We start from the raw sequence: 25,598 nt of genomic DNA on the forward strand, positions 1-25,598 counted from the left end.
GTGTGCGTGCGTGTGTGAATATTCTTTAATCCAATCCAAAATGTTGTTCTTTCTTCACTGTCGGTCTCTTAAGGCACCAAGGCACTCTTGGTGCTTTGCAGTAGTTTTCTGAAGGTACACACATTGACATATGCAGGGTCAGTGATTCTCAACAGGGATGCTTACTGTACTACAGTGTATACACAGTATTCACTATTCATTATATGCTACTTCACAGCAGTAAGCCTCCTAAAAGGAATGTATTCTCACAGGACTTTCATATTCTACTGTATGTACAGTACAAGACGGCATACAGTGCGTGCACAGAATGCCATATTGATTACTGGAACTTGGTTCATATATTATGTATATTATATCAATGTGTGAATATATATAGGTATAATTTAATGTATCAATTAAATGTTTCCGGCATGCTTAAGTCCTTAACCCTATATACACTAAACCCAACTTTTGTCAAACCATCACTAAACCCGGCTATATTTTTATGTGATGTAAAAGCCTATATTCCATCAAAAGATATACCGATATACTGAATATACCTTAAAGTACATCAATACAATACTCTTCTTTATAATTTCAACATGACATTTCACAAAAAATATATACAGTATATTGTATAATATATAATTTCTGGATTCTATATGCAAATGTACCACAAGTTCAACAGGAGTCAGATGGGATCTTGGTTATGCAGCCTGTCAGCTAGCTAGCAGCACAAAGGACTGTCAAATACACCGTCACTCACAGAATAACCTGATATTCCCTTAGGGGACAAGTGCACCCAAATCATGCCAGGAAAAGACCCCCAACAGAGCTACCAGACGTCATCGCTGTAGGGGTCAAGAATTCAGGCCTGTACCGTTCTATTGATGTACACCGCACATGCATGCCGCACACTCACCCAATATTGGTGAAGGATGACTCATATAACCATTATACTGTAACCTTTCTCCACATCTCTGTATACTGTAACCTTTCTCCACATCTCTGTAGACCAGGTTTTCTGCACCGCTGAACTCTCTAATGTGCATTAGTGTTTGTAATGAGCGGTGTATATGCACTGCGACCCTACCAGAACATCTCTCTATAGTTGCTGACATGCTCTCTAAAATTAAATAAGTTGTACTTTTGTGGCAATGGTGGTAACGGTTGGGCTTTTGGTCAAGTGTTTGTACAGTGACTCTATAGACTATATGGGTTTTAAAGTTGTCTGTGACCAGGTTGTGAAACAGTACGTTATGTGGGAAAAAATCATAGCATGCATGAAGAGTTTAGCTGCATCAGTTGTAAGATATGGTCTTATGTGTCTGAAACTAGATACATTGAATTTGATTTGATTGGCTACATTTTTAACATCACTTTAAATGTCAAGTTTGAGTCTAGTGTAATTCCAAGATATTTAAATTCTGATACTATCTGAATACTACTACCCTCGATGAGAATGTCAATGTCAGGGTCTGTGGAGTTACGTGAAAAATACATACAGACAGTTTTTTTTTTGTGTTCAGATGCAAACATGAGTTCCTCAGCCAATCAGATATGTGTATTGGGAAATACTATAGTGGACCTGGCGGACCTCGGTCAACTGAGTATATGGCTAATAATAATAATATCTGGGACTTATAGCGCTTTTCATAGGTACTCAAATATGCTTTACATGTGCGGGGGCCAGGGGAGGAAACGTAAGAAAAGGACAACTTTATTAGGAAAACTAAGTAAAAGATAATTTTAAAACGGTACATGTAACAAGTTAAAATCAAGTCGGCTTGGGAAGGCTAGTAGGTAGGTTTTCACTTCAGTGCTGTTTTGAAGGTAGGGAGGGAGGGGGCATCGTAGGCCGTTTGGCCTAATTAGAGCCCCATTAAAGTGTGTGACCTCGTTGAGTAGAGTGTAGACACGGAAATTCCTCCCGCGGAAATCTATCAAACTAATTGTTGTCCCGGCCAAAATATTCACTTTAGAATTATGAATTTGGCGGAGAAGATTATTACGAACACAATTCTTAACTCACTCTTATAACCACATTTTTGATCGTGCCAACACCACAATCGCACATGTTGCCTAAATATTTCAGGCCACTCATAGATTGGCTTGCTATTAGTGCCATTAGGCTCTGTTTAAACTTATATCTTCCTCTCTTCTTCCCATCTCCGTGATTTGTAGATCTATCTACATAAACAGTCACATCCACATGATTTATAAGTCTAATTCCATCGGCAGTCCCATCTCTGTGATTTGTAGATCTAATTACAATTAATTGTCTCCACCAGGCCGAAGGCATGGGGAGAGAGTATGTTTTGCACTCCGTCCGTCCTTCCGTGTGTCCGTGTGTGTGTGTGTGTGTGTGTGTGTGTGTGTGTGTGTGTGTGTGTGTGTGTGTGTGTGTGTCCGTCCGTCCTTCCGTCTGTGAACAGCTAATCTCCGGCACCATTAACCCGGTCGATGCCAAATTTTGCACACACACTCCCGGGATGCCAACGATTAACCTCTCCCCCAAAATTTCCAGAACGGCCTGTTCTAGCGCCACCAGGAGGCCGCTTTGTGCAACACCCGTTTTTGGACAGTACACCTACAGATTTTGTTCAAACATCACGCAAATTGGTACAGTCTCTTTAGAGCCATTCAACGAAACGGGTCTTTCAGATTTCTCAGACTCCATCCTGATTGGCTAAGATTGGCTTCCAAAGTTCGCAGGAGTGCTCAGTTTCAAACAAAATGCTGCAAATCATGAACACATCATGTGATTTCCGTGAAATTGTGCACGCACATTCCCACTAGGCCGAGGAGGAAATGCCACATGAACATTTTCAACTCAGCCTCATGGTGGTGCTATAACTGGCCGAAAAGTGTTTTTACCTCTAACTGCACGGATCTGTGGATAACTTTGTATGCCAACTCCCTAGAGGCCAAGGAAAAACCTTTGCCTGGAATGTTTCACATCTGCTCATTATAGCGCCACCAGGAGGCTGACATATGTAAAACACATTTTCAAATTTTATCCAAATTTCACGCAAATCGGTACACATGCTCTTCATAGTCATGTGATCAAGACGGGTTTGTTTGATTTCACATAATCCAGCCTCATTGGCTACGATTGGCTTCTAAACTTTTCAGGAGTAGCCCGCATTGTACCCGTTTTGTACAAATCGCCACAACTACTCAACGCAGCGTCCGATTGTGGTGAAACTGTGCATGCATATTCCCACTAGGCTTTGGAAGAAATGCCACTTGACAGTTTTCAAATCAGCCTCATGGTGGCGCTACCACAGGCCAAGCCGCGTCTCACACACACACACACACACACACATTTATATTGCTCCTAAACATTTTGCCAAACATCACACACACACTCCTATCCTCCTGGTGGAGACCTGTGCCCAGAAGGGCACTTTTTCTAGTTGTATCTATTTCATGAAGGATTTTACTTGACTGTTAACAAAATCGATTTTTGCTAGAATGCCACAGACGAAAAACAGCGTTCAGGACAACGAGGCCTTTTCGTGGAGGGGTCAGAATGAAATTTGGACTTAAGACTGTTTTTCGTCTGTGGTACTCACTTTACTGGTCAGGATTGTTCTCTGCGGAATCAATACTTTTTCTCTGCGGAATCCCGGAAAAAAGTGTGTGCGCAACATGTGTGAGTGCACGGGATGTAGCACCTCCATTAATACTAATAGTCAAGCTCCCTTCCAGCACCCTCAATAAAAATTGTCTGGAGCCACCACTGTGCCATGGTCAGGATGGGAATATTCTTTAAGTATTCACAGCAGCTATTGTAATGCCATGCATAATGCTATGCCTCTGGGGAAGCTGTTAATATAAAATATTGGGTATTTCCATTTCCATGAAACTTTCATATGCACATTTTAGAAAGCCTTTTCACCTGCATGGTTTGATTTTCAAATTTTGGTTTATCAAAGATCCCACGCACGCACGCACGCACGCACAAACTTACTGTAGTACTGTACTGTAGTAATGCCCTATCAATCTGTTACAACCCTTTAATTCGGCCTTGTGAACTGTCAGGGGAGGATTACATTTGTAGTGCCAATCACGTTCCTGATTCCACTGTTATTCAAAGGAAGTTATTTCCTCTCTTCTAATCTGTGCTGGCGCATGACCACCCTGTACCACCCCGGTGCCTCCCGTTAAGTGCCTAAGGGCTTCAGTGAACACAGAGTTGTGAAGGATTTGATACTGATTTAATGGTCAAATAGTAAAATGCTTTGTAAAATGGAATTAGACTTATAAAGTTTCAGTCGGACAACTCAAGAAGGATGTAATATATATTTTATTGAATATAGATGAGCAATGCAGTATATTTATTATGGTTTGGCGATATATTGGATCTGCTTTTTAGGCACTCAGATCAAGTGCATCAGTCCCGGCCATAGGGACTCCGAATCCCCCGTACCAAACGGTAGATCCAAAACGACAGGTGGTAGCTGGGGTGGAGGTGGGTGAGTAGCAGGTTTGTATACAGCGGCACGCTGATACAGCAGCAGCAAGCAGGCAGAGGAATGCAAACCTCCGGTTAAATTAGCCGGTATGAAGATGGAGTGAGTGTGTGATTGGCTGAGTGAATCATGTGAATGAGAGCGTGATGCTGAGGTGGCCCAATTAACGGCCGGCAGCGACTGAACTGAGGTTCCCTGACTGAACTTGCTCTGCGCATGTCTACGACAGGCACAAATGCTCATGTGTCTGAGAGATCTTCAGATTTTAGGCTCGTTTAAGCCTGAGATATTAAAGAGGCAGGCATGAAATGACAGGCTGATTTGGTTCCAATGCAGGTATAAAAAAAAAACAGCAGATTCGAAACACGGCAACACAGATGCAGCTAATCAAATAAATAATGGTTTAGTATAGACAGTATAGTCAACAGTATTGTCAATGCACTGTCCACACCTACATCCACTTATTAATTTAACTTGATTAACTGTAGCTGTGTGCCTTACATAACAGTACAACTTGTGCAGCCTGCCACACTTTTACCCTGCTGTCGTTTTTAACACCAAAAAACAGCATATCTACAAGCACAGAGTGACCTTATAGATCTGCTATTCTCCGTGGCATTTTCAGGCATTGTGCTCAACATGCACAGTGACATCCTGGTGCTTGAGTGGCAGCACTTAATTGGTGGCATATGCCATCAAATAGCCAACAGTAGAACTTGCTGCAGGGGACTTTTGTTCATGGTAATACAGTGATTTGCATGGATTTTCTCTGGGCAGAGAGCTGCAGGTTGCTTCCACTGTTGCAAAGCATGCAGCCGCATCAGCAGGTGCACTGCTCGATCCTGCTGCGACGAGACATTATGGTCGAATTTGTGAGAGCGGATGGTGGCTGACAGGTGTTTATGCATAAATCACACGAGCTGTGAAGAAACAGCAGCTCTCCCCTACACGCTCGCTCACGTTCACCATGTCCTAATTAGCCAGCAGTGAGTTCACAGAGCAGTTCAAGGTTCAGTGAACATCATTAATTCAGGAAGGAGAGGCTTTTTTATGTTTCCGTTTCATAGCTTGTTATGAAGGCTTGTAGAAGTCACAATGTGCCATGAAATCTGCTTTCATTGCTGGATGTCACGTTACGGCACGTCAAGCTCTTGCTGAGCAGAATCACGGCATGTGATGGTTTAATCGGCGGCGACTTTTTTGTATGCCAGCTGCATATGCCCTGCCTCAGGCTGTCATGGTTGTCCAAGCTTCTTTCTGACACATTTATCTGGTATAGCACATGCCCAGCGAGGGAACCTTCAGAGGGAATAAGCTCCTCAACGCTGCCCAGTTGAGTGCTCCTGCTAAAAGCCTCCTATTTAATTCTTAAACAGATGGTGGAAGACACTGGCCGCCTACTGTGCTAAATCTTGATCATTTTCTTAACATCCAAAGAGAGCAACGTCAACGTCCCCCTCATTGCTGAAATGAAGCGGAATTGATTATAGTCTGATCTGTCTGTCTCAGCTGGTTTGTCATTCATAATGACTGCTATAATGCGATGTGGAATGGAAGCTCATCAGATGTGATTCTAAGCTAAACCGACAAGCAGTGGTGGAAAAAGTACTCACATTCATTACTTCAATCCTGCAATGTAGAAATACTCTGTTAGAAGTAAAAGTCTGGTATTTAAAATTTACTTGTGTAAAAGTAGCTTACAAAAGTATTGGCATCAGAATGTACTTACAGCACCAAAAGTAAAAGTAGTCATTGTGCAGAATGTCCTATTTCAAGTTTTTAAATGTATAAAATAAATATTTTGGAAATGGCAGACATGTGTCTTGTATGCATACAATGTATTGTGAGCTTGTAGATCTGCAATTTCCAAATGGCCGAAATGAAGTGCATGGTTAATATATGTTTTGTAATAAAAATCTAAATCTTCAAAGTAACTATAGTAAAGAAAATAAAAATGTAGTTAGTGTTGGAAAGTAACTATACATTTACTTAAGTACTGTACGTAAGTACAATTTTGATGTATTTGTACTTACGTAACTACTTTTACTACATTTTGATGCCAATGCATTTGTACTTTTACTCAAGTACATTTTGAATCATGGACTTTTACTTGTAACAAAGTATTTCTATATTGCAGTATTGATACTTTTACTTAAAGAGTACTTTTTTCCACCACTGGTAAGGCTTCAGCCACCAGCACATATACAATTATACACACAGATACAGATACACCAATAATCCACAATGGCTACTGGCAACTGCTTGTACTATTCTGATTCCTAGTCCCAGTCTATTCTGTCCTTGAAGCCAGTGAGTCACCATCAGAACATCCATTCTGTATATGAACAATTATGCTGTCTGTTGGACATAATAAAGATGATTCATACGATTCATTCTTACTGAACATGTAAAGATCATGAGACATGAATCCCACTGGATACATACACACACCATTAGAATGCACCCTGCAGATCCACTGTGCTTAACCTTTTATGATTTGTTTTATCTTTCCGGGGTTATTGCACTGACAACGATCAGTGTGTTCAGGTTTTGGTGTCCAATATTATTGCGATGGTGAAATCAAATAAGCTCTCTCCTTCTCCACCTCTTCAGCAGTGGACATAACCCAATAGATTTACACTTAAGTAAATGTTTTGAGTAGGCTATAGTATGTACTTTACTTGAGTATTAATATTTACTTTTTTACTCCACATTTCCAAGACAATTATGTGTTATATTAGACTTCACTTCTACGAAGGTTGTCATTACTTGTTACTTTTAAGCATATATTTGAAGTCACCTGTAGACTTTTATGTTTTCATTTCTAAAACAAAACTGGCCAGCCACACACCCAATCACAGTGCCCACACTCTCAACTGAACATCCCTGCGCGGCAGTTGGTGTATTGAGAGCTCTACCCCCTTCTGCTGCCTGCAATACTGAAGTTCTTCAACTGATCATAACGTTAATTAAGGCAGGGTTAGCGACAGCCAAGCTCTCCTCTCCCGCTGAGCAACAGCTGATTCCTGCCAACACTGTCCTCCCACACCATCTGACACTCAGCAGTTAGTCTACCTTTTGGCTTTTCATGTTACAGAGCGCGCTTTGTAACTGATTAATCTGGTTATCCCCGCCAGGAGACCGGAATGGATGAAGGTGCAGGATTATAATTTTTTTGCTCCTGTCTGTCCGTCCGTCTGTCCGTCTGTAAACAGCTAACCTCTGGCATTGTTGGACAGATGTATTGGCTTATATTTTCAAATTATGTTTTTGCTCCAGTCTGTGTGTGTCTATGAACAGTAAATCTTTGGCACCGTTACACACATATAGTGGCATGGCATGGCATGCGGCTATGAGAGGGGGGGGGGCAGGACTCAGTGAACATACTGTGATGATGATGATGATGACAGCTTGTTGCTGTCAGCCTCGCCTCAGCAACCATCACTGTGAGAGCTCTGCACAACACCCGTGTGTGTGTGTGTGTGTGTGTGTGTGTGTGTGTGTGTGTGTGTGTGTGTGTGTGTGTGTGTGTGTGTGTGTGTGTGTGTGTGTGTGTGTGTGTGTGTGTGTGTGTGTGTGTGTGTGTGTGTGTGTGTGTGTGTGTGTGTGTGTGTGTGTGTGTGTGTGTGTGTGTGTGTGTGTGCGCCTACAATTTGGATGGTGTATACATTACGTGCAGGTGTTTTCCTCCATGGAGTGTGTGATGTTATTCTCTCTGTGTATCAATGTTTATTCAGCAGCATTTAACATCCTCAGGCTACTTGCAGAAAATGGCTCACACCCAAGGGGGCTCTCTCTCTCTCTCTCTCTCTCTCCCCACATCCCCCTCTCCCCCCTCTCTCTTGCTCAGACGGACACATATGATTATATCCACCAATTAAGTCATTGTTGATAATGCACGCCTACTATTTAGTATTTTTTGGTCGTAAACTCCATCTGTTTTACTCGTTCACTAATTAATGCTCCAGACCAGGGAGGCACACATTCACGCACGCACACACACACACACACACACACACACACACACACACACACACACACACACACACACACACACACACAAACTGATGATGTAACCACTGACTAGTATGACTTACAACCACAATTATATAGCTCTCTAACAGGGATATTATTTTGTCTTGCCTGATTTTCTTTTTTTAGTTCTGCCAACACTGTCCTCCCACACCATCTGACACTCAGCAGTTAGTCTACCTTTTGGCTTTTCATGTTACAGAGCGCGCTTTGTAACTGATTAATCTGGTTATCCCCGCCAGGAGACCGGAATGGATGAAGGTGCAGGATTATAATTTTTTTGCTCCTGTCTGTCCGTCCGTCTGTCCGTCTGTAAACAGCTAACCTCTGGCATTGTTGGACAGATGTATTGGCTTATATTTTCAAATTATGTTTTTGCTCCAGTCTGTGTGTGTCTATGAACAGTAAATCTTTGGCACCGTTACACACATATAGTGGCATGGCATGCGGCTATGAGAGGGGGGGGGGCAGGACTCAGTGAACATACTGTGATGATGATGATGATGACAGCTTGTTGCTGTCAGCCTCGCCTCAGCAACCATCACTGTGAGAGCTCTGCACAACACCCGTGTGTGTGTGTGTGTGTGTGTGTGTGTGTGTGTGTGTGTGTGTGTGTGTGTGTGTGTGTGTGTGTGTGTGTGTGTGTGTGTGTGTGTGTGTGTGTGTGTGTGTGTGTGTGTGTGTGTGTGTGTGTGTGTGTGTGTGTGTGTGTGTGTGTGTGTCTACAATTTGGATGGTGTATACATTACGTGCAGGTGTTTTCCTCCATGGAGTGTGTGATGTTATTCTCTCTGTGTATCAATGTTTATTCAGCAGCATTTAACATCCTCAGGCTACTTGCAGAAAATGGCTCACACCCAAGGGGGCTCTCTCTCTCTCTCTCTCTCTCTCCCCACATCCCCCTCTCCCCCCTCTCTCTTGCTCAGACGGACACATATGATTATATCCACCAATTAAGTCATTGTTGATAATGCACGCCTACTATTTAGTATTTTTTGGTCGTAAACTCCATCTGTTTTACTCGTTCACTAATTAATGCTCCAGACCAGGGAGGCACACATTCACGCACGCACACACACACACACACACACACACACACACACACACACACACACACACACACACACACACACACACACACACACACACACACACACACACACACACACAAACTGATGATGTAACCACTGACTAGTATGACTTACAACCACAATTATATAGCTCTCTAACAGGGATATTATTTTGTCTTGCCTGATTTTCTTTTTTTAGTTTTTCAGATGTGGGACTTTAAGCTTGAGGAAGAATGCTTCATGTGGGGATATGATGCAAGATACTAACCACAAGCTAAGACACACACACAAACGCACGCGCGCGCGCGCGCACCTGTGCGCTCATAACGCATGCACTCTATACTGATACTGAAAGTGCAAGCAATGGTGAAAGTATAGCCTATAGATGCACACAAAGGAATGGATATCTCTTACTGTTCCCTTAATAGTGGTAAACGTATGATATTAATAACAAACAAATAAAAAGCTAAGTAAAACATTGAGTGGCGGTTTTTAATAAACTCACCTCACCACTCCGTACATGACCAGGACATTTCCCAGCAGTCCCACCACGCATATAACGGAGTAGAGAGCCGTGATGCAGATCGCTATAATGATGCCCCCAGGGCTCCGGACGGGACTACTCTGTTGTTGCTCCGTGTAGTTCTGCCTGTTGCTCATGAAGTCCAGGTCCTCGTCAGGGAAGAAGGTGACATTGAAGGGGATTACAGAGTACAGGTCAGACAGATCAGCACCCCTGGGCGCTGTGGACGAGAACAGCTCCGTCTCCATGTCGCTGTCCAGTGCCGTGCGGTGCTGAAACCTGTCGATGTCCAGTGCGCTGTGGTGCTGAAGCCTGTCGCTGTCCAGTGAAATAGACTTTAATTCAAAAGCAAAGGCGAGGAGGATGTAGTACCGCCGTTTGTTTGTCCATACAAAGAGTGCGCTTCTGAAGAGATGCAATGAGAGGAAAGGAGAGCGTCTGGAAAGCTAGATACATAGGCTATACAAAAGAGCTATACCAAAAAAATCTTCAAAAACAAATTGCCACAAAAGCTGACAGATTTGCATGGGCTCTCGGTCATTATGTATCCCAGGACCATTGACGTATCCTGTATTTAATCGCAGTAGCTGTCTGCATGTGCACGCACGAGCTCATGCGATCATGCTCTCCGTCTCTCCAAGACTCACCTCGCCTCCCCGTTCAGGCTCTTTTAACCGCGCGTCCTGCACGCACGTCAGTGCCACGTAGTTCACTGCGAAAATAACGAAGCGAGTTGCCAGCAAAGAGCCAAATCGATGAGGTTCTGATGAAACTATGAAGCCAGTATACAGATAAATAATCCCACGGGACAAGACTGGGAGCGGCGCGCGGCAAAGTGTGGTTCTGTATAGCGCGCTCTTGAAAGCGCGCATTTGCCACAGTCATGAAAAGTTAGTTGGATATTAATTGGTCTTTGATGCGACACACAAAAGTAAAAACTTTAGATCTGAAACGGGGAATGGAACGTATAACAGTGTTAAAAAATGCCAATAACCTTTTTCCTGACATTGAATAATGCAGGCTATTAGGCTTATAGCCGTTTTGTTTTGTGATAAATAGGCTGTCATCTTAAATGTTATAGGCCACTCCATTGTGTGAGGCTATATTTTGGATATCATTAATGCTATGGAGTATTTGTCCAGTAACAGTGATCTCCCTGTCTCCCCAACTTTTTAATAAACAGAAACTTAATGTATTGGGTTGCCAATTTCAGCCAATCAGGAGTTTGTTTATCAGCTTCATTCAGTTTCATGACATACATTTTCATTTATTTTACGTTTTTCTTTATGACCTCAATTACACCCTGAAAACCTGAACTTTGAACATTCAGTGGATTTTCTGTGGTCTGGAGTTTTCTCTGGGGTTTCGAAGCCTTTTGAGTTGCAATGAAAACAGGCAAAACAGTGAAAACAGTGACATCTGCTGCCAAATCCCATGGACATATATGGGATTTGCAGGCTGTGACCTAACAAACAGCAGGAAAATCAGAGCACTTGTTTGAGCCAGAAAATCCCAGACCACAGAAAATCTACTGAATGTTAAAAGTTCAGGTTTTTTGGGTACAAGAACTCAATTATTTTTGTTTTAAATGTCACAATCCCTTTAAGATTGTCCAGTTCCAAACTCCCAATTGTGTCTGTGTAGCAGGTATATAAGATATATTGAATGCATTCCACCAAAGATCCCTTGCATGCTATATTATTTATTGTCACTTTTATTTTGTAATGTTTTGGGAGCTATGTGTTGTTGTTTTATTTTGAAGTCACTCCTTCCTGCAGTGATGTAATCTACCTGCGTTTCCTTCCCCTTCTCTCTCTTGCTTTGATGCCAGCTGAGAGAGGCGAGAGGAAGTTCCTCGGTTGCTCGGTGGCGGTCGGTTTGAAATGGAGTCGGAGAAGGAATCATCAGAGGATGAAAGAAGTGATTTTGAGGATCCAAGAGCTTATGGAAATACAAAGAAAAGAAAGAAGGAAGGAGCTTCAGAGAGTGACGAAGATATCGCAAGATATGTGGTCGGGATGAGTTCGGACACCCAAACCGACGGGCTTTTTAGTGAGCCTCAAGCGGTGGGAAAGTTTGTGGAGAAAATGGTTGGCAGGGTGAAGGCTGTGAGGATTACTATAGTGGTTTGGTGGTGATTGAGTGCAGTAACCGAGACCAAGCAGAGAAAGCAATACAAATTATGTACTTTAATGATCGCTCAGTGAATGTTATTTACCTGAGAGGAAAGAAAACGAGGGGAGTAATTAGTGGCGTGCCATTATCGATGAAGCCGGAGGATTTTGATATTGAAGGAGTTGGTGCGATAAGGAGGATGACACGATTCAGGGAGGGGAAACGGGAGGACAGCTCGTCAGTTTGTCTTACATTTCAGGGTGATGTTTTGCCAGATCGTGTATATGTTTCCGTGTTAGGCCTTTTGAAAGAGCACCACTAAGATGCTATTGCTGCCAAGAGTATGGGCGCGTAGCATCTGTGTGTAGGGGAAAGAAAAGATGTGGGAGGTGTGGGAAAGAGAACTGTAAAGGAGAGTGTACAGGGAAAGAGCAGGCAAAGTGCATGCACTGTGGAGGAGAGCATTATGCTGGGTCAAGTGTGCGAGGAAAGTGAAGGAGCTTAAGATACACAAGATGAAGGCATAAATGAAAGAAATGTCTTATGCAGAGGTGGTAAAGAGAGTGGAGAAGCACAATGAAGAGGGACACAGAAAAAGAGGGAAGGGAAAATGGACATGGCATCTGTATATGTATGGATAAGACCCGGTTCCTGGCTTTTATAGCTATGGTGATAAACTGTGCTGTCGAAATCTCAAGGAAGTCGCCGTCGGAAAGAATAAAGATGGTGCTGGAAGCAGCCAGAAGATTCTTGAGGTGGATGTCACTGGGGAAGATCTGGACGCTGTGCTGAGGGAGGATTTCTCAGTGCCTGAGGGTCTGAGTAACTGAATGGAATAGGGGATGGGGTGGGATCACAATGGGTGGACATTGTTAACTTTTTATTTTAGTTGTGTTTTGATATGGCAGTTAGTTTAAGTTTGATCCATAATTTGGGTCAGAAGGTGGCGGTAATGCGCCAAACACTGGATGCCAACCGCCTTTAAACAAAAATAAGAAGTAAAGAAGAAGCCAGCTGAGAGAAGGTGGGTTAGTTCTCTGCTCTTAGTAGATTTTTGTTCTAAAGTTGTTTTAAGTGTATTTAACCAATGCAAACGGTGAAATGATGTTGTAATTCAGTTCTATATGTTACTATGTGTTTGTTTAGCTAAGGTTTAAGTATTTTGACAAACTTTTTAGTGACGTTTTGGTAGAGTTTTGTTTAACAGCACTTGTGAGGACTCAGCACTTTAACACACGCACACACACAGCAGAGACTGCAGCATGCTTGATTGTCAATTATTTTGTCAATTGTCACTCATTACAGGTTGGTGTACTGCAGAGGTGTGCTGTGTCTAATGCCTGCTGCATTTGATTGTGTTTATTTCTACGCAGGTATGTTTTTGTTGCTCCCATGATTTATTGTATGTTGTACTAAATGTATTTTGTTGCTTTATTTCCTTTTATATAAAATACAGTTTAGCCGGTGGTGTATTTAATGTCAAGTGTATTTGTATTGTGATGTAATGTGAATGTTTTGTGACAGATTGTGTATTGTGTATTAATTGTAATTGTGTAAGTTATTGTCTCTCTTGCTTGATGCCAGCTGAGAGAAGGTTGGTGTACTGCAGAGGTGTGCTGTGTCTAATGCCTGCTGCATTTGATTGTGTTTATTTCTATGCAAAAATAAATATGCCACAGTTTCGGCTGAATTGTGACCTCGAATCCCCATGTCCATTCCGTAAACACAACGCAGAGAGAGTTTCCCGACCCGAAAATACATTTTCTGTTTGCTAGAAAGAGAGCTGGAGACATGGGGACTCCTGTTATTGAACAAACAGAAACTAACTTGTCCTTTAACAGCCTGCTGCTCCATAGCCATGTGTGTTGGTCTCCCGCCTCTACCATTACACACAGACTGTCCAACAACACGTCACACGTTATCTATAGTGTGGATTGATCATGGATGCAGTCAGAAGTCCCAGAGAGATAATAATTACACCCTGCTCTCCTGGTTGGACAATTCTGATCGATGTGGAGCGAGCTGCACATGCTCATCAACACCATCTGATGGATCTTATCTCCCATGGGGAAATACTACTATGTGGTTGATACATCAATGATTCAGAAGAAGTCATTATCTAATTAAAATACCCCAGCCCACCCCATAACCAGTAGCATATAGGCTACTCAGATTATTCAAAAGTAGCAATACCACAAGGTAGAAATACTACCTTGTGTTCACATTATTACTTGAGTAAAATAAATGTATGTAGAAAAGTATTGGCATCAAAAAGTGCAATAATTGCCTCTGAGATGTAATGGAGGAGTCAAAATAAATCATGCATATACTCAAGTGAAGTAAATGTACCTCAACAATTTAAAAAGTACAGCCCTGCAGTAAATTTACGTATTACTTTCCATCACTAATCACAATAATCGATCCATTGTCTTGTACATTTCTTGCTCACACTGAATAATCTTAATATAACGATTCTGTATAGTTCTTGCTCACACTATTAAGTCCCTTAACTCCCTTTTGTGCAAATTGAGTGTAATTGAACTAAACATTTGCTCTTGGCATTTCATCGGCTTTCGTTTACAGCCTCAGTGTATAATTTACTCTGCATTTACTTTACATTTCAGGGCTGCCAGCTCCCATGCGCGGAGCACGCTCAGCTCTCGTGCGCTGAGCGTGTGACGAATGCAAATGGCCTTGATATAATTCTCACTCCACTGCTCTTATTTCTCACACTGAGAACCCCCAGCGGGGGGGTCTTAACATCACATGTTTGCGCCAATCCCCTCATCTCTTATTAGTGTTTATTTATTATTCATCTCGCAATTTTACCTCCCTAGACATTGTAATGATGATCAGATTAAAACACTCTGACATGCTCATGTGTGGCTGGTATACTTCCTTGAATAGAGCCAAATAAAAAATTAAAAGCTCCTTCCGGAAGATACAGTACAGGGACTGTTCATGTTTGATAGGCCAGGGGAGGGCAACTTTGATGATGGAGAGGGCCACTATATTTCCACACTCACTCCAGAGGGCCACATTGCATTGATTGTTGGTCAGTAATGAATGCCCTACTTATCGTCATTCTACTGTATGTCACACAAACGTATAGCAAAAGATAGCCGATCTACAAGCACTCAAAATGCGTAGTATAGTGCGACCCCTTTTGAGCTTGCAGGTCGGCCATCTTTGCTACGGTATAGCTGAAATCAATAATATGTCAGCATTCCGATGTTGGGGTTGGATAATTGACATGCGGGCCCCATTAAGCTAAGGTGGCCCCTTGGCCGCCAGTTGCCCATGTAGGCTACAGTATGTGATAGGCTATTGATTAAACTAATTGTTTTAAGCAGCAAGCAACTGCCTCTGTTCCCCTGTGCTGAATAAATGTTGTGTAAAAACACTTTCCATGGTTTATTTCATTTCATACATCAACAACAGGATTTGCCAAAGTGTTTTACTACCCTGCTTGAGGGATTTCAATCTAACTCAATAACATCCTGGAAATCGGACAATTTTATATCCTTTAAATCCTGTACTCCTCCACCTATGTTGTTGTGGTATAACCAGTGGTGAAAAGTAACTAAGTACATTTACTGAAGTACTGTAGGCCTAGGTACTTTACTTGATCATTTCCAATTTCCAATACTTTTACTTCTACTCCACTACATCTCAGAGGCAAATATTGTATACGTTTACTCCATTGCAATTATTTAAAAATATTATAGTTACTTATAGATTATAGATTTTGATTATTATTACAGAACATACATTACCCACTTCAGATAGATTTCAGCCATTTGAAAACAGCCGATCTACAAGCTTACAACGCTTCACATCGCGACGCGTTGTGTGCTTGTAGATCTGCTATTTTCAAAAATATATATACATTTGAAAACGTGAAATGGGACGATTACTTTTACTTTTGGTACTTAACCCATTTAGACCTAAGCTCGATTCTACAAAATGTCTTCTAAATCATGACAGTTTTCTGAAAAACCTGTTTCTATGTCAGTGGTGCTCAACCTATTTCATGTCAAGGACCCCCAGAATTATCTGTATTTGGCTGCGGACCCCCTTCTGAAACTGTTGTTCCAGGGACCCTCCCAGAAGCAAAGATTTGAGTAAAAAATGTTCGCTCTGAAAGTATATATTCAAAGATTTGTGCCACTCTTTCACGATTTTTCCTAAAATAGCAGATATACAAGCTCGTAGCGCAGCACTCGGTGCCGCTCTATATGAGCGGCTTGTAGATCTGCTATTTTTCAATAGCTAAATTAGAACACCAACAGGGGTTCCTGTTCTGAATGGGTTAAGAACATTTTGATACCAATACTTGTATACTTTCACTCGAGTAAATTACTTGTAACAGCAGTATTTCCACATTGCAGTATTGAAACATGTGAGTACTTTTTCCACCACTGGTGGTAACAGTTAGCGTCTCTGATCTGGAGCCGTGTAAAACGGTGCAGGCCGTGGTTCCAGGTTCCCTGTGTGAAATCCAGGTGGGGTCTTTGTGCCTCTGCAGTCCACAGCTGTCATGGACGAGCAGATTCACATCTTGTGTGCAGCTTGGCCAATACAAGCAGGTCCAAAAGTAATCGTAGGGTCTTATAGTGACCCCAACGTGGCCTCTCCCCCCCTCTTGCCATCTGCCCTGTCTCCCACCTGCTGCAACAATCCGTTGATGACAGCAAGGCTGCGAGCAGGTCCAGAGTGGCCCAGAATGGTGGCCTGCAAGTGCCAATCAACCAATCGGTGAGCAAATGACCAATCAGGAGCACAGCGGGAGCAATATTGAGTGTTGCCAGGACGTGTGTGTGTGTGTGTGTGTGTGTGTGTGTGTGTGTGTGTGTGTGTGTGTGTGTGTGTGTGTGTGTGTGTGTGTGTGTGTGTGTGTGTGTGTGTGTGTGTGTGTGTGTGTGTGTGTGTGTGTGTGTGTGTGTGTGTGTGTGTGTGTGTGTGTGTGTGTGTGCGCGCGCAACTGTGTGTGTGTGTGTGTGCAACTGTGCATGCATCCTATCCAGAACATTATTAATCCAGGTCACGTTTTCCTGCCCTTTTTCTTTTTTTCTTTGTTTCGTTTTTCTTCTTCTTCTTCTTTGCTGTTAAAGTAGTGTTGGGCTTGAATCTTGTATGAGCCAAACCCCTCAACACCGCCAGGAAAACCTCTAGTTGAGCAACACTGTGAGTGAGGGTAGAAGAACAGTGAAGAACAGGACTCATATATCAGAGCCAATCTCTTGTTGGGACTTGGGAGAACCCATGGACGTAGGAGTAGGCCTACTCATGTAGGAGTTGAGGAATATGAGAGCTGCAAGGAAAGTTTCACATTTATCAAGGAGTGAGTATACAGGCCACCGACAGTGCTTTTTAGCGAGCTAACTCTGACAAAACAGTTTTGTTGTAGGTAAACATACACCATAAACACACACACGCACGCATGTGCGCACACGCACGCACACACACACACACACACACACACACACACACACACACACACACACACACACACACACACACACACACTAATTTAACCCAGAGGTCCTATTGAAAGTTATCAGTCCAACCAACACCCAGTAAACGTCTTAATTACCACTATGTCCTGCACACATTGACTGATTAATACCGCACTAATTTGTTCTCCTGCACACTAATTTGTTCTCCTGCAAATAACGTCTGACTAATTAAAATACAAAATGGCAAAGAATGCATTGGGTGGATTACTTTTATCTTTAAGCAGTCTTGCCCTTACCTCACTGTCTAAATCTTATTAAAGGTGCCCAAAGTTGTGTCTGGCCTTGGAGAGGAATGGGAGAAGGTTAAAACTGGGCAACTGCTATTAACAAGAGCTTGTGACTAAATAGCTACATTGGATCTGTTGGAACGCAAGTTCTTGCTTTCCACTTCCTGAAAACTATAAAGGGTCTTTGGGGCAAACAAGGTTTCCATCCAATAGCCACGTGTTTTTAAAGTTACCCCACAGGCCCTAAAGTTGTGTCTCACCATGGAGAGGAAGCAGAAAGTTAAAAGCTGGCAGAGCCAGCTCACAGTGTGTGGTTGCACCTGCCTCATGTGTATCAAACAGTTCCCAATCCCTCATGGCTCCCTGCATTCATTTGTTACACCCTACTACCTGCCTCTTCTGGCTTCTACTGTGGAGAGGAAAAATGCATAGCAGAACATTGATGATAATGTGGTTGCAGACGTTTATTATACAAGCACGTAATTAATCAACACTGGCATTTCTCTCATGCAACTCCTATCAACTCAAAACATATTGTTAGTGTGGAGGGGAATATGAAATGAGTCCATGTCAGTGTAAGTCAGGAAGATGAACGCTGTAGAGAGGTACTGTATATGGTTATAGGTTATCTCATTATTGATTTAGAAATGGATCAGTATTTTCTCAATTAATTCACATAATTTGACTGCTGTTGATCAAGACTTGGAAGAACAATTTATCAGCCGAATCAAATTGACTGCGAGGAAAATATTTTGTCTCCCTTGGTTGTCGGTGCTTGTGGTGCTGCCAGACAGTGCTAGATAAAAGATTAACGAGAAGCCGTTTGCTTGAGCCAGAGTTATTTTTCTGTTATTGTCAGTTTGGTTTAAAACAAGAAAAAGTAATTTTTCTTCACTTTGATGCCAGAAAAGACTGATGATGCAAGTACTGTATGTCTGGATTAGTGTTAAGGGGTTGAACAAGTTCTACAATATCTTACTTACTTAAGCAGAACTACTTCTTGACATCATTATTGTTGTTCAATAAACACACTGGGAAACTTAGAAGAACTAAAACTGAGAAACACACTGGAGCACACAAAACTTTAGATTATAATCAATACACAAAGCTGCAGAACAAGAATAAGGTTTCAACTCTACAATACATCTTAATTAGTTTTTCTATTTGGACTATGATGAAAATGCCACAGTGCCAAAACCACTAGTCCAATACTAATATCATCATCAATATCACTAATATCATCTCTGTCGGGTGGAATTAAACCTCATATGTCCTAAAATGTTAGCCTACTGTTAGCAAAAACAGCAAACGTAGCATATCTACAGTACAAGCATCAGCCTTAAGCCTTAATTTAACTCGGAAAGTTTACAAACCAATTGGAACTATTTGGTTCAATTTGGACATGTGCAGGCAGTGCTGGCTCAATAGTGACTGTGAATCATTGAATCAATCAACACTACTGAGGAATTGACCATGCAGGTTTACCCTAGAACATTAAACCCAACTGTTGTCACACCATCATAAACCCGGGTATAGGATGTAATATATTCCATAAAGAATTATTTCTCATAAAAATAATGAAAATATATTAAAGTACAACAATTCAATTTGAGGTACTCTTCTTTAATATTTCAACATTAAAAAAGATCATGGGGGGTCCGGGGGGGTATTTTTAATGGAGCTGAGAACTTCTCCTTTGGCCCATCCATCCCTGGGAGAATGGTCCAGTGACAGAGATAAAATAGCCCATCGTGGGAGTATGGGATTTAGCACAAATTTTGGGTGAAATTCATCAGAACACCTGCGAAAAAAACAGGGATGTATAGACAGGGAAACAAACATACCTTCTATGATGTCACTGAGCATCAAGCTACCAAGGACCCACCCACCTCAGATATCAGCAACATTATGGAAATAACATAAACATAACTGTCCGAGTTCTGTGTCAGGCATGAAGTGTGTTGCCTAATCTCAATGTGACGTCATGGAATCTACAGGTGAGGTCCACTGGCAGAACCTGACCAGTGCCTTTTATAGTGGTTCTGGACAACCGACAACCGTGTATCTGACCGACTCGACACCAGGCACTGCACTCCCTGTGGTGGTGTGGAATGCCTGTGTCAAATTTGAAGTCGGTGGGACGAACGGTTCTCGAGTTACGTGGATTACAGACGTACACACACACACACACACACACACACACACACACACACACACACACACACACACACACACACACACACACACACACACACACACACACACGTACAGAGACGTGGTGCATTTATAGTAGGATGTCATTATCATTGGTGGTGGTGGTACTACTAATAATCTGGACCTGAGGTAATGGACACAGGATTCTCAAATCCCGTGTTGAGGGAATAAAAAAATAAAAAAGCACTCTTGAAACTAAATCAATTAATGTGAGCTACTTTATGTGACTTTGACTAAATTACTATTCTTATAGGTGGCTTTGATCTGTACTTTTATTCAAGTATGGTTTTCAAGTAGTTTTTACAACAATGCACTTGATTACTTCCACAAAAGAGATTTTGACCTTAACTTCCACTGAAAAGTACAACCAGAGGAGTTGATATTTACAATGCTGTGGAGGAACACTTATTTACAATTGACTGCTTTGTGGGGGAAACAAACACTCAGAGCTGGTGTGTGCCTGTCTATGACAGGGGGCATAACTCAGGATGCATCCATCTGTCCATTGCATGAGTGAACTTTCCTAAATTTCATTCTTCAACAGGCTCTATATGGGATGTGATCATGTCAGGTTGCTATGATGATGAATTCCACTGGTGTAAAGGCCATGCAGCACAGGAGTTTTAAACAGCTTGGGTCAGCTGGGGGCTTGGCTTGTGGTGGACATTTTTGCCAAAATAATCTTTTTGACGCGGACATACAAAATGAGTAGGCAGAAACACAAAGAGATAGCCCTGCATGGCGATAACAGGTCTGTAACTCGAGAGTGTACAAATGGAACCAAATGGACCCTAGGGTGTGTTTGGTTACACTTGTACACTCTCAGAGCTATGGTGCAGGTCCTTGAAAATAACACGTTTGAGACTAGTACTAGTTGACTCATACTGTAATGTGCCATAGTGCCGTAGTAAACCATGTGTCATACATATTCTGAAGAAAACCTGGAGACTAACTTTTCTAATGTGGCTGCTTCATCCTGATGTCTTGTGTTGACATGTGTACAAATTAGTTTGTTGTTGATGTGTTTCTGTTAATGTTCAGAGCATATTTGACTGCGGTTTTGTTTAGGACTAGTGAATAAACCCTTATTTTTTGTATGCAATCTTGGTCATTCTCCTTTCCCCCTGGGTTTGTCTTTCTCCCCGTTTTCCATAAAAATTGGAAAATATCTTGTGTAAAGAAATCCCTGAAGCTTAGCCTTAGCGTTCCCACTTTAGAGGAGATGTCCTCATGCAGGAAACTGAGTGAAAATGTGACTGTTTGTCAGGTATAAATAGCCATCTGTCTGCTACAGTGCTGACGTTCTGCTAGCTGTCACCACAAATTATGTATGGCAGTGATGTGTCATGACTTATATCCTAACATCTTACCAAGAAGTATAAATCTGGCTTCATGCCTTGAAGCATTTTACTGCTAAATTTGATTTATCCTTCTCTGATCCTTCAACTGGAAAGTTTGATATTGTAGAGGCCGGGAGACGTTCATAGAATCTCCTAGAAGAGCCTGTTGATTCTTCTCAACCTTTTTTAATTTCAAGGACCCCCAGTTTTTGTTTTAATCTCTGGGACCCGACCCAAATTGTAAAATCCTCGGTTTGAACTCTTAGAGTGGGGCGACTGTGGCTCAAGAGGTAGAGCAGGTCGTCCAATGATCCATGGGTCGGCGGTTCGAATCCCGGCTCCTCCTGTCTACATGTCGAAGTGTCCTTGGGCAAGACACTGAACCCCAAATTGCTCCTGATGTGTTCGTTGGTACCTTGCATGGCTTCCTCCGCAAGCGGTGTATGAATGTGTGTGTGAATGGGTGAATGTATCTATGTAAAGCGCCTTGGATAAAGGCGCTATATAAATGTACCATTTACCATTTAGAGTGTACAGACCTGAGACCTGTAGTGTCCATTTGGTTCCAAACAATCAATCATTTGTGTGGGGACCGTTTGGAACACTCTCAAGGATCCCTGGTGGTCCTCTCACCCCACGTTGAGAACCGTTAGATAAGTGCAGCATAACACATAACACTGCTGTGACTGAAGAAAGCCATGCATTTATATTTAGAAGCATATTGTATTGGTAACAAACTAAGCCTGTTCTCTTATCGGTAATTAAAGTATTCATTAACCCTCGGCTGATAGGATCAGCCGTAATGGGTTGCTGCATCATGGCAGACTGTTCCAAGTTGCAATTATGTGTTCTGTGCCTCAGGGCTGTTGTAATGTTTGAGCATCAGGGGGCGCTGGGTTATGGTTTGTAGATCGCAGAGCGCTGCTCTGTCAATACGTAGCTGCAGTGTCATATTAAGCTTGACACTGCAACATTGATTGCCTACAGTGCACCGCGGTGACCGCGCTACTCTGGATTTGTCTATAGGCCTACCAGCGGTTCGGTTCCCAAACGCTTTTGGCTGTGCACCCCGTTACCTCCCAACCTAGCTGACGCCCCCCCCCCGAAATATATGAAGATATATATTTTTATATGTACAACATATATGACATACTGTATTATTCGAAATTGGCCGTCTGCATATATGTCACATAAGCTATATAGAGACATATATTTCCTATATTCACCAGTGTTGTGACTAACGCGTTCCTAACGTGTAACATTATATGTAACAATACACTTTCCCATTCCGCAACGGCCTTATAGTTATTGTACATGCGTTACCCGCGTTATGTTATGTGATGATGTGATCCAAGTGAAACATTTCCCCCTGCAGCGCTGTGAGTCTATCTGTCATCTTACAGGCGACTGCTCTCAGTGCTATGTGCAGGAGTCTCTATCTGGGTAAGCCTCTCTGTGCTCTCTGTTGACAGCTTTGTGCTCTCAAACTAGCGTCGGGAGACCACATGGATTCTCACTCTAACTTGAGCAAAGCACGTTGCAGAAGAGGGGATTGGTTAACCTAGGCCAGATTTCAGGGTAAGCCAATCAGAGACCGAGTAGGGCGGATCTTACGTTAGTAAAGTTGGTGTCAATGTTTTTTTTCTTTTTTTGTGAGATATGAGCACCGCGCCTGTCACAGACATGCGCAGAGCAAGTTCAGTCAGGAAACCTCAGTGCAGTCGCTGCCGGCCGTTATTGGGCCGCCTCAGCATCTCGCTCTCATTCACATGATTCACTCACTCCATCTTCATACCGGCTATAGAGCGTCGCAGTCCCGCCCCCCCCCCGAGAGACCCGGAAAAGAATTCCCCGTTCATTTTCCTCATAGACTTTTCAAAAAGTATTTATTTAAAGACGTTTACGCCGCGGACAAAGCCAACTCTTGTCGTGACAAATCAAAATATTGTGTTTGTTGTCATGATTTGTCACAGCTCGAGTTGGCTTCGCACAACGCTTAAAAGGTCTTTAAATAAATACTTTTTGAAATGTCTATGGGGAAAATGCATTGGGAATTATTTCCTGGGCCTGGCGTCGTCATGAAAGCAGCGGGACTGCGACGCTCTATTTAAACTGGAAGGGTTTGCACTCCTCCTCCTGCTTGCTTGCTGCTGCTGATTCTGCTGCGCTGCTGTATGCAAACTTTGCTGCTCACCCTCCTCCACCCCAGCTACCACCTGTCGTTTTGGATCTACTGTTTAGGTACGGGGGATTCGGAGTCCCTATGGTCGGAACTGATGCGCTTGATCGAGTACCTAAAAAGCAGATCCAACATAACATTGCAGGGAGTTGTCTTTTCTCTTACTGTGCGGAACAACAAAAACGTTTTTTTATAGAAGTAACTACAGTAGTTACTTCTATAATTTAGTAACTAGTAAAGTAATTAGTTCGTTTTTCAGAGTAGTAACTCTAACTACTTTTTAAAAGTAACTTGAACAACACTGATATCCATTATGTATATACAAGTATATATCCACATACTGTATATGCACATATGAACCTGAATATGGCATTCTGCATATACTTGCCATATATTAGCATAATATGTTAAATAAAACCATAGCACCACCATCATTAGCCTTTTCATGTCACAGACCCCTAGAAGGCGCTCGCACCACAGGGGGTGCACGAGCGTGGCTCTGTAGCAGGCTAGCCGTGTCAGGGTTGACGTCACGACTACCTAGTCGTTACGTCACTCCCTCCTTTTATAAGGCCTCGTGCCAGCAAATATTCTCTGACGGATTTAAGATTTCTGTAGAGTTACTTCAAGAAGATAAATCTAACTTTAAACCTAAGTTAAAGCTTCCATCTCTAAACCCGGAATCCCATCTATTCGGCAACCTCTAGACAAGACGTTACATCTAGTCAGCACTTCCGCACTTGTGACCACGGAATATCCTCAACCCCTACAAGCCGTCTGTTAGAGGGTATGTCTGTCCAGAGCTGACTTTGAACCATTCAACTGGTCAACACCAAATGTCTTGTGCGCGCTACCTCCACCACCAGTGTCCCCCCCCCCCAAAAACACACACACACACACACACACACACACACACACACACACACACACACACACACACACAGGTTATAATTGCCTCATGCAGCTCTGAGATGTAGCCAGAATTGCCGTCGCCCCGCTGTGGGCAACAGTGTTGGCAGCTCCGGTATCAGTCTCTGTCCCTCCTGTTGGGACATCAGGAGTCTTGGAGTTCAATCAAACTAGCGCTCTTGATGGTGGGTTCGGCCACGGAGCTACCTCCTCCCCCCACACCCCCACCCAGTAACACCATCTGGGGAGTCTGAGGCACCGTTTGTCACCTCTTTACACTTCAGGGTGCAGCTGCAGTTCACTGAGTTGCACCACTCAGTTCACATTGATTCTTTTTTAGTAAAGTTCCTCTGAGAGATACAGTGAGATGCCCTCCTCTCCTATCAGTGTGGAATCACAGTTGACTGAGCCAGTACAGCTCTGATAAACAACATAATCACTGGTCTAATTAGCACTCAACTTCTTAACACTACTCACTGCATGTTTTTTGTGAGGCTACCTACCCTACGGCATGGGTTCCCAAAGTTGGGCTCGTGACACTGATGATGACACTGAGTATTTTGGGACTTAAAGGGGGGGGGGGGGGGGTGTTCGGGTTGCTAGTGCTAGTGAAATATATGAAATGTGAGCTTACCATAATCACAGTAATAACATTACATTGCATGTAGTTAAAGGTATATTCAGTGATTTCACTTAATTCAAATATCACTTATTTTTTCTTATTTTTTGGATAATCCTCCCTACTATAAAGTGTGCTGACCATAAGGAGTTCCTCCCTGTCCCCAGTGAGCCACTGGAGTCAAAAAACCCTAGTTTCAGTTTGGGCATTGGGTGGCAAAGCTTTCATCCAATCAGGATGAGAGGGGCCTTCCTCCCATCATGATCGAGTGGGGCGGGCCTTGGTGCATGTGCTGTTGGTCTGTTGTACTTCCCCCACTGTAGAGCGTGTGCATGTGCACAGCTTGTTACCAGGGCGGACCAGGGTTTTTTCCAAATCACTGAATGCTCCTTTA

The 25,598-nt window shown here is 42.7% G+C and overlaps 1 protein-coding gene across 1 annotated transcript in view; it reads right to left on the reverse strand.

Annotated features, from left to right (window-relative positions):
- The window catches only part of oprd1a (opioid receptor, delta 1a), a gene marked incomplete at both ends in the record, with an annotated part of 37,154 nt that overhangs the window by 6,402 nt on the left and 5,154 nt on the right, over positions 1 to 25,598 (reverse strand). Inside the window, one exon of the mRNA XM_079521991.1 lies at positions 10,065 to 10,487. Within this exon, the coding sequence (XP_079378117.1) occupies positions 10,065 to 10,487 (423 nt within the window). The remainder of the gene's footprint in view (positions 1 to 10,064; positions 10,488 to 25,598) is intronic.

Source organism: Electrona antarctica (assembly GCF_951216825.1).
Source record: "Electrona antarctica genome assembly, chromosome: 15".
Taxonomy (NCBI): Eukaryota; Metazoa; Chordata; class Actinopteri; order Myctophiformes; family Myctophidae; genus Electrona; species Electrona antarctica.